Raw genomic sequence first — 11,037 nt, forward strand, 5'->3', positions numbered from 1 at the left:
GGCGGGAGTCTGTTGAATGGCCCCTTGCAAGCTAGAGGTTTTGAACTGGCACTGGACATCCCCAAGGTACCCCTTTATCTGCTCTCTGAGTTATGTGCAGATTGGCTTTGGCGGGAAATCCTAGGGTCCAATGTGCAAAAGGGGAGAGTGTGTTGAACAGCCCCCCTGCAAGCTAGATGCATCAAACTGGCATCTCCCTGGGATGCCCTTCTACCTGCTCTCCAAGTTGTGTACAGATTGTCTTTGGGGAGGAAGATCCTAGGGTCCATGTGCAAAAGTGGACGGAATGTGTCAAACAGCCCCCCTGCAAGCTAGAGGCATCAAACAGGCAGTGGACTTGGCAGCAGCTTGCAAAACACATTTAAAGGGATGGTCCCTTCAAATGCATTTTGCAAGCTACAACACAAGAGATCCCAGAAGGGGGAACCTTCTGGATTCACTTGTGCCGCGGCTTGCAAAATGCATTTAAAGAGGCAGTCCCTTCAAATGTTTTTTGCAAGCTGTGGCACAAGTGAATCTGCGGCTTGCAGAATACATTTAATGGGATGGTCCCTTTAAATGTATTAGGTTTTTCCTGCCCCACAGTTTAAACCGTGGGGCAGGAAAAGCTGGCCCCAGGTCAGTTTGTGACAGGAGTTCTCTCCCTGCCACACACTGACCTAGCTGGGAGGCTTCTCCTGCCCCGTGGTTTAAACCGCGGGCAAAGAGAAGCGGCGATTTGGTGTTGCCATGCCAAGCCAAATAAAAGCCAAATAATATCGAATTTCTCGATATTGGTAGCTGATTACAGATTAGAGAATCCGATGTGGTTTAGGAAATACTTGTTTTTTTCCGGGTATTTATTTGACTTGGTAAATATCTAATGCACATGGCAGAAGGAAGGTGGACAGCAGAAGCAAGAAAATTCACAGGTTCCATTTGTATTACCTTATTTACTGAACTGCTTTCAAACTGTTGATATTTACATTCTGAGCTATATGTGATTCCAATTTTGGATCATTGTCCTATTTTCTTACAATGGGCAATTTAATCTCTGTCATGTCTCAGAAGAGTTAACCTACAAATGAAGTTATGTAATACTTGGACATATTTACAATCTTTAATTTTTATGCACTGAGTTGTTTTTTTTAAGACAGTAGACCCCATGTTGCATGACAAACTACTGTGGAAACTGAAGTGTTTCAACAGCTGTTTCTGATGTGGTAGATAAGATCTGTTCGAAAGAAAAAGTCAAAAATTGCCAGTGCAAGTCCTTTGTGTGACCATGAGCAGTTCACTGGGTCTGGATTATATTTACTTTTAAAATGGATTTCAGTTGAAAGTATACCAACAATTCTACTTCAGTAACAATTTAGAATCCTCTACCTAAGTTAGCTTCCAAAACTGGGGACTCGGTTGATCTTGCTCCAAACGCCAAACAGCTTAATGTAAGAAGATAAGAAGAGGCCTGCTGGATCAAAGTTCAATCTAGTCCAGCATCCTGTTTCAAATAGTGACTAACTAGTTGCTCTGGAGGGCCACCAAACAGGAAATAGCAGCCAAGGCCTTCCTCTAATGTTGTATCCTAACACTGGAATTTAAAGGTTTACTGCCTCTGAATGTGGAGGTTCCCTTTAATTGCCATGGCTTGTAGCCATTTATGGACCTTTCCTCTGTGACTCTGTCAATCCCCTTTTAAAGCTAGTGTATGTGCACGATCCTCAGGTCATTCTTATAATACCTGAGGTCAGCAGATGCATGTCCCCTAAATAGCTTTGGTGTGAAGAAAAAATGATTAATTTTTGGTGGGCAGGAGAAATGTCTTAGAGCATCTTCCCTCACCATAACATGTCTTTAACCACTGCTGCCACACTTGCTTTCTCTATGGCAGGCATCTGGAAGAAGCACCTTCAAGATCGTTTTTAAAATAGACTTTCTTTTAATAGCTGTAACAACCTTTTGTACTCAGAGTGTGCCAACCACTCTCCACAACCTCTCTCTGACATGTTCAGGGTCACAGGTAGGTCAGGTAGTCACACATCAATTACCTGTCTTGCAATTTAAAAAGCAGAGAAAGAGCCATGACCATTTCACATCCCAGGTCCTCTCTGTTACTCAAGGAGAAACCAACCGACAGAATAGCCTAGCCCCTTTAAATAAATGCCCGTCACTCAGACACTGAACAGAGCTACTGGGGTTGGGGACTCAAACACTGTTTCATTCATACATTGTCACCATTTATTCATATCCTAAAATATATAGAAATTGAGATCTTTGTGTGTGTGTGTGTGTGTGTGTGTGTGTGTATGTTTCTTTCCCTGAGACAACCAGCCCATATGGTTAAAAAGAGAAGGAGTTAACTTATGATTTAAATAAAGTTTTATTTATGGTTTAAACAAAGTTACAAAGTTTCTTTTCAATTTTCAGATCCTTAGTTACAAACTGACCCTTTCAGTCAGCTTTAAACTGCTCTGCTCCACAGCTTCACTCAGCCAAACTCACTCTCAACTCCCTAATGGCTGTCTTCAACTTTCTTAACTGCTGTTTTCAACTGTCCTTCACTAACATTCTGTCACCTCCCATGGTCGCTCATAGGGAGAGGCGGAACCTAACCTGTCCATCACAATGGCAAATAGAACAGAGGGTGCATGAGTGTTGTGACACTGGAGGAAAGACAGACTGCAGAGTATCCTTTTTATCATACCATATTCTTCTGCCCATCACATATTGTAACCATAGCATATGCATGAAAGTTGGTGGTGGGGAAATCACATGTATTTATGCATATATATAAGGGTGCGTATATACTTGTATGCAGTGATGGAAGATAAGTACGTGCTCCATATGTATGCAAATAGTGTGTGTAGGTGTGCAAGTGTTTTCTGTGTCTTTTGGGCCTGGTCTACCCATGCAAGTGTTTTCTCCACTGAGGTATCTATTTCATACATCTTATATTGTATCAGTGGTGCTATATTTATTCAGTATCTGCAATATTGAATATTCTTTATATTGGCTTTACACTATTATGAATTAGATGAAAGAAACTAAATCTATTCTATAAATAATTGTGTAAATGTTTTGAAATTATAAGGTTTTTTTGTAATGTTCATAGGAATTGCTTTTTCTTTTAAGCATGTTATTGTAGATGTTTTCCTTTAATTATTGCTGACATTTCTCTTCAAATTAAAAAAAATAACAGTAACTGATTGTATTGAGTTAGTTTTCTTCTGACAGCAAAACAAGTTTTCCTCAACCCCTGTGCCCTCCCAGCACTGATAAATAAGTTTGCTAGGCAAACGTAAATCTCATTCATAAGGAAAAAGAATCTGCTAGTAATATGGGATATTTAAACAATTCAAGCATTTAATTAGGGAAGGATATAGAGTTCCAACTAAACAAATTCTATGGAAAAACTTGTCTGATATGACCCAGTTCAGTTTTCCCAAGCAAACAAACTTTTTATGTTAAAATAAAATCATTAATGCTAAAATAGAATCATAGAGTTGGAAGGGATCTCCAGGGTCATCTAGTCGTATCCCCTGCACAATGCAGGAAATTCACAAATACCTCCCCCTCACATCCCCAGTGACTGCTGTTTCATGGCCAGAAGATGACAGAAAACCTCTAGGCTCTCCAGCCAAATTGGCCTGGACAAAAAATTGCTTCCTGACACCAAAGTGGTGATCAGCATTTCCCTGGGTGTGTAAGAAGGACCACAAGAACTAAGCACTTATGCAACCCTTCCCACCCTCTCTCTCATGATCTGCCTAAGTTCACAGAATCAGCATTGCTGACAGATGGCCATTTAGCCTCTGTTTGAAAACCTCCAAAGAAGGAGAGCCCACCACCTCCACTACAAAGCTTACATATTCTGGAAGAGTACTGACAACAGTAAAAGAGCCATTTTGAAGTAAATTTCTATATACCATCAGTGTTCTTTTATCTAAGTTAGTGAAATAGTATTAGTTCATATTTTCCCATGTACTATTGAGTTATTGCTTCCAGTTTATATTCTCGTTCCATAGTTACTAAATGATATATCGCTGAAATAGCAAATGAACTAGAAAATGTTATTGACTAGTTTTCTACACAACTAGTGTTCTGCACCTAACCATAGTCCTCTGTCATATGACATTTTGAGACTGAGGAGAGTTTCAAAAATTGTTCTGGGGAGGGGCAGGAGTCAGTTATTTCCACAAAACAGTCAAAAATATTAGTGGATATGGAAATGCCTAAAGTAGTTCTTTAGGTCTTGATCCCTGTCTTTAATATAAAGTTTAAAAGCTGATGCATGTAATATATAAAGAATATTTCTTTTGAGCATTCATGTCTTTAATATATTACAAAACGTAAGCATTAACCTGACACATTAAACGATGCAGAAGTTCACAATAGGATCATACTTACAGCTGACAGTACATTCTATACACAGTAGTATGGTCCATGGCCTCTACCTTTACCAGAGACTTTCTGGAACATTTTGTGGTGGTACAGACCTAAGTACCAGTGTAAAAAGTCCTTCTGATTCAAACAACATGTTGTTGTGCTCTAACTGCCTATTAGACTTTTCAATCTTCTTTCATTTTATAGGTCATAGTGTCATAATACTTAGTGAGTCTTTAATTTGCACTTATTAATTACAGCGATAAGAACAAAAGAAGAACAAAAACAGTAAAGAAAACTTTGGAACCCAAATGGAACCAAACATTCATTTATTCTCCAGTTCATCGGAGAGAATTCCGAGAGCGAATGTTGGAAATTACTCTTTGGGACCAAGCACGTGTTCGTGAGGAAGAAAGTGAATTTTTAGGGGAGGTACCTGATATTCTTGTATTGTTATGATGAATTAATAGCTTTTCCTCAAAAGGAATCCCATGAAATGGATGGATCACGGAGAAAGTTTAAAATTTTAAGATTTGTTTCACATACTTTTCTTCACTTAGTCACATTAGCTGTTTTTGACAAGCACACAGTGTTTTCATGCATCTTTCTCACTACTGATCTCTAATGCATTCATTGGTCCTATTCTCTGGGTGTCCATATCTTGTTACAGAACTGGAAATAATGCTGATTTGATAACAGTATGGAGGGATGTGGTAGATGAGAACTGAATTAAGTTGCCTTTCCTGAACACCTGGTCATAGGTTCCCTAGATTAATTGGGACAATCAGGTTTATAATGAATGCTATGAAGATGTGCACAGATCAGTTTCTTTTTTTTAAATAATTTTTAATTAAATTTTCCAACATATACAACAGTAAAACAAAACAATCTTAACAAGAGATTTTTTCAAAATAAAATCTTGATATACAAAAAATTATTGTAGGAATATAGAAATCATTCAAAATTAACAATAATAATAACTAGCAATAACAACAATTTGTTTAATACGAAATTATATCAATATATTTTTCAGGGAGGCTACAACTCTTGTTTTCTGAATTATTGACAAAATCAAAAAAGGGAAACCATTTTCCCAAGGATATGTTCTTCTTTGATAATACTTCTGCCATCCAAATTTGCGATGCTAATTTATCCATAACTGTTAAATCCCATTCCTTAATAAACCATTGGCAGATCGTAGGAGCTTTGTTAAGTTTCCAGGTTTGTCCAATCAAAGTTTTTGCAGCACTTAATAAAAGTGCAGCTAACTCCATTTTTAATTTAGTTAGCCGTAAAGAAGGCCAAAAATTTAAAAGAATAGATTCCGGGGTTTTAGGAAGACCACAATTAAGAATTCTATTAATCAGATTTATAATTTTGGACCAAAATTTTGCAATGATGGGACAATCCCACCAACAGTGTTTAAAAGAACCTTTCTCTCCGCATCCCTTCCAACAAAAAGGGGGCAAGGAAGTATAAATATGAGAAAGTTTTTGGGGTGTCATATACCACCGTGTATATAATTTGTAATTTTGTAGTTTGACATTTAATAAAGATGTAGTAAATAGACTAGATGACCATATAGATTGCCATTGCGTTAAGTTCCAATTCATTCTGCAGTCTTTATGCCAAGACTGGTGTATTGTCAGAAGTTTTTCCCATAAAGATTTACAAAGTGATTGATGTAAAACTGAAATTAGACCTCAAAATTTCGAATTGAGTCAAAGGTCTATCCAGTGACTTTGTTGCATTTATTTTATGCATTAAGTGAGAAATTTGCATATATTGCATCCAGGGTATTTCAAATTTGCCCTTGAGTTCCAGTTGAGATTTAGAGAGAAATTTTTTGTTTTTATACAGGTCATCCAATCTAAGAAGGCCATTTTCCCCCATAATAAAAAAGATGAATCCATTGCTGGCCTAAACCATGGTTGTCCTAAAAAAACCCTGTTATTGGAGAGGTCTCTGGAGCTAAAATATGGCGATATTTGCACAGATCAGTTTCTACTTTAAATGTTTGTAGTACAATAGAGTTTTGCACAGTAACACTTTATTATTTTTGTAGATTCTTATTGAATTAGAGACAGCACTGCTGGATGATGAGCCCCACTGGTACAAACTTCAAACACATGATGTCTCTTCATTGCCACTTCCCCACCCTTCACCATACTTGCCACGCAGACAGCTCCATGGAGAGAGTCCCACACGAAGGCTGCAAAGTAAGTTGTTGATTCAGAGGTACTTCTTGCTGTTTCTTTCTAGAAGATTGGCAATGAATAAAATATAAAGCTGGCATTATTTATAGAGTTTCCTTTTATGCACTTTAATACCATTGGTCTGAGAGGCTTGCAGGGTACTTTTAAATGAATGAAATAAATTGCTTTAAATAAGCCTTTGTAGTAGTTAGGAAGGCTAACAATGATAATTCATTGTGGGATTAAGAAACATTGGTTTGGATCTGATGCAAGGCAAGCAGAATTGCGATATGTGAACACAACGTTCTCTCTTTCAGCAGCCCTTGTGGGTCAGTGCCTCAGTGAGGTATGGGCTGCACTGGGGAGCAAAAATTTCCCTCCCTGCATTCCAGAAGCAGAAAAGGAGGTTAGGATCCAAGCAGATAGTAGGGTTGCCAGCCTCCAGGTGGGGCCTGGGGATCTCCCGCTTTTACCACTGATCCCCAGCCAACAGAGATCAGCTCCCCTGGAGAAAATGGCTGCTTTGAAGGGTGGACTCTATGGCCTTGTACTATGCGGAGGCCCCTCCCCTCCCCAAACCACACCCTCTCCTGGCTCCACCCCCAAAGTCTCCAGGTATTTTCCAACCCAGACTTGGCAACCCTAGCAGACAGATCAAGATGGATAGCCATGTTAGTATGTCTGCAGCAGTAGAAAAGAGTAGGAGTCCAGTAGCACCTTAAAGACTAACAGAATTTGTGGTAGGGTATGAGCTTTCATGAGTCACTGCTCACTTCTTCGGATCCAAGCAGTTACATTTGAATTTCCTGGTTTTTGTTGTTTTCTCATAAGAGTAGCCTGGTGTGAATAATATTATTATTTATACTATAGCTAAAATTTTGTACAACCATTTATAAAGCTTAATATTTACAAATATTATTTGCTTTAGAAGTTTATTCCTAGAAATATGAAGTAGTATAGAATGCTTCGTATCCTAATATGCTGATCTTCAATTAATAAATAGGCTGTCCATCTATAATCCAAGCCCTCAGTTATTTTAAATGGGACTTCATACATTTCAACATTTAAATGTATATAGCTGCTATAAATATTATCAGTTTAACCATCTTAAACATTTTTTCTCCTATCAAAATACAAGAAACAGGACCACTTAATTAATTTGATTAGCAGTTTGTTTGGTATGGGTAAAAGAAAATTATCCTTCATATGGTTCATAATTAAGTTAATGAGTTAATGCTATATGATGTGTGATTACCATTAGTTTAGGTGCCTTTTAAAAGGTATTAGATAAATATATAAACCATCAGCTGCTTTATTTAAATAGAACCTCTACGAATGGAATTATTGTGCCTCTATAGCTGATACTGGGAATAATTAGGGAAATCTCACTGGTAAATGTCCTAAAGGTTTTGGCTGATCACTGGACCTTTTGTCTGATCCTGAAGATGTCCTTATATAATATTATGTTTTTATTACATCCTTTAATTTTTAAAATTTAAGTGTAAATATTATTCCATCCAGAAGTTCATGGAAATAGTATACTTACAAATATTATTCATACAGCTAAGTAATAAAATCTAAGAAGAGATCTCGGTTAATGGTAATTGCTGTGTCACCAGTTTTTTGTGCTAGTGCAGTTGTACCTTCTGAAACCAGTGGATAATATATTATAAATATATATATTTAAACAAAGAATAACATTCATTGTTTCTCCCTCATGCTTTTGCATAATTTTTCTCTTTTATTAAATCAGTGTCTCAGGCATGATCTTTGACGTGGTCTCTGTGCTTCACACCCATGGGATCTAGTGCACACGCGCTGGATCGATCGGTGCTGTAGCAAGCTCTTTTAACGGATTTTCGTGCCCAGTCCCTCGGGCATGCGCAGGAACCCCACCGTGCATGCCCAGAGGGGTGGGCGCGGACATCCCACCAGTTCCTTTCTTACCACCGCGTTGAGTAAACCTCTTCTTCGTCGGTCCGATCGGTTCGCTGTTAGCTTTCACCTCACAGCTCTTAGGAATTCTCTTAGGAATTATTTCCAAACTTTCTTTTACTTTAATTTTTGGTTGTTTCTTCTTCAAAAACAGTTAATTTTTTTTTTTTTGCTTTCTGCTGAGGGGGACTTTACTTCAGGCCGGGCTACCCCCCCCCAAACATTCCTTCTCCTTCTTTTCTTGTATGGAGAAGAAGTGGGGATTTTTTAATAGGTGCAAGGGTTGTGGTAGCAAACGTGCCCCACCCGACTGTCATACCCTCTGCATTTTTTGCCTCGGAGAGTCTCATCAGCCAGAGTCCTGTCATCACTGTGCACGTTTCTCCAACCAAACGATAAAAAAACGTGCTGTGCGCCTTAAACTGGCGCTGCTTGAATCGGCCCTTGCTCCTGCCACATCGATGGAGGAGAGACCGTCTACATCCACAGCTCCGGCATCGAGACCTGCCTCCAGTGTCAACTGCCTGACGCCGAAGCTCCCGACATCGAAGGCACAATTGTCCGATTCCACGCCAGTCAAAAAGAAGGCTAAGGCAAGTAAGGATCACAAGTCTGCTAAGAAGGGCACCACCAAGCCCCTGAAGGCGGCGAAGAAGGGGAAGGAAGCGGTGTCTGCACTGGGTGATGCCCCTAAAGTGCCTCCCGCTCCAGCGGCAGTATTGATATCGGAGGCCCAAGTCCCTCCACCGATACCGACCATCCTGTGCTTGGCCTCCCCTGTCCACCAAACGGAGCGTCCTTACTCCGACATCGAAACGGTAGAGCTCCTAAGTCATCAAATGGATGCAGAGCCTTCTCCGTTTCCTTCCCCTTCGTTGACATCAACGGTATCGGAAGCTCCCGACATCGATCCATGTCGGCACTGATATACTTCATGCGACACGCAGCGTCACCCTCCACGTCTGCACGATCAATCTGTCGATATCGACGACCAAGACTACAGGGACGGCTCTCACAGACGGGCTGCTGCTTTGTCTCCCAGACGTCCGCGATCCAGAAGTCGCTCCCCAAGAGTCTTCCTGCCCCTCCCACCAATGTCGTGGGATCAACGACAGTTGAGGTACCTGTACGGGGCTTATCCACCATCCATGCCGTGGTTTACACCGGCGGCCTATTCCGATTGGGATCGCTATTCGTCCCAATCTGTTCATAGGTCGAGATCGCCCCACAAGTTGAGACCTTCAGCATCTCTGTTGCGTCCTCCTATAGTCGATCCTTCCCACTATACTCTGGAACCAAGTTGTCCTGTCAACCCTCCGGGCACTCCAACCCCGGTCATCACTGTCGTCCAAACTAAACCCATAACTTGTCAACAGGACACTTCGGTCCAAATACCACAACAAGACTCCTCTGACTTCATAGAAGAGGACTCATATACGGAGGCTTCTGAAGCTCATACCTCTCCTGACCATACATCTCCAAACCAGGATGTCACTGAGGACTTACCCATATCCCCATCCAACAACCTTACATCTTACACAGATCTAGTCAAAAGAATGGCCCACTCTTTAGGCCTCTCTGTTGTCCAGCAGCATCCACAAGCAACGGATGCAGTTTATAATATAGTTCAGTTAGATACCTCTTCCACCTTGGCATTGCCCATGTCTTCCGTCCTTCTGCAGGCAGCGAAGGCACCATGGCTAAAACCTTCATCTGCTCCTGTGTCCACAAGGCGACTGGACCATATGTACAGGGTACAGGAGGCAGATGCCGAATTCCTATTCTCACACCCTCAGCCAAACTCTATGGTAATTACATCTTCCTCCAAATCCAAGAGGATGCATTCCGCACCTTCTGACAAAGAAGGGAAGAAATTAGATGCCTTCGGCAGGCGCTTCTACTCCACGGGAGCATTGGGAGTCAAAGCGACTAACTACCTGGCCTGTATGAACAGGTATCAATACACTCTCTGCGAAAGGTTCTCAGAACTACTCAGCCACCTCCCAGACGATAAACTTCAAGCAGCCAGAGTCATACAAAAAGAAGGCATGGTGTTGGCAAAACAACAGCTCAATACTACTAAACATGTCCTCGAGGCGTCTTCTAGAACGATGGCCTCTGCAATAGCTCTCAGAAGACATTCCTGGCTCCGCAACACTAACCTACCGATAGATACTAGATCTTATGTGGAAGCCCTCCCTTTCGATGGCCTGGGGATTTTCAATGCTACCACTGATTCTACTCTACAAGAGTTAGATAAAAGCATAAAAGCTTCTCGAGCTCTAGGAGTCTCATCCTCTGCAAAACAACAATACCTTCCTCGCACCTGGTCGAGGTCCTGGCAGAGGCGTACACCAACTCATCAGTCTCCAGACACACAATGGAGACCACGAGCGTCTTCGGGAGGCTAAAAACCCGCTTTTCAGAAACCAAAATTCGGTTCAGGGCAGCAAGATTCCCGCACCAAATAGTCCAAACCCTCCAAGCAGGGTTTTTGACTTCCCTGTCACCGAGTCAGCTCCTACCCATCTGTTTCCGTTTCTTC

The 11,037-nt window shown here is 40.8% G+C and overlaps 1 protein-coding gene across 5 annotated transcripts in view; it reads left to right on the forward strand.

Moving 5' to 3' along the window:
• RIMS2 (regulating synaptic membrane exocytosis 2) overlaps nt 1-11,037 on the forward strand; it is a 611,329-nt gene that overhangs the window by 350,351 nt on the left and 249,941 nt on the right. For all 5 annotated transcript variants that reach the window (XM_015407292.1, XM_015407290.1, XM_015407291.1 and 2 more), the window contains 2 exons: nt 4,623-4,794; nt 6,428-6,581. In XM_015407292.1, coding sequence (XP_015262778.1) covers nt 4,623-4,794; nt 6,428-6,581 — 326 coding nt within the window. The remainder of the gene's footprint in view (nt 1-4,622; nt 4,795-6,427; nt 6,582-11,037) is intronic.

Source organism: Gekko japonicus, unplaced genomic scaffold (genome assembly GCF_001447785.1).
Source record: "Gekko japonicus isolate JY-2015 unplaced genomic scaffold, Gekko_japonicus_V1.1 scaffold119, whole genome shotgun sequence".
NCBI classification, from domain to species: domain Eukaryota; kingdom Metazoa; phylum Chordata; class Lepidosauria; order Squamata; family Gekkonidae; genus Gekko; species Gekko japonicus.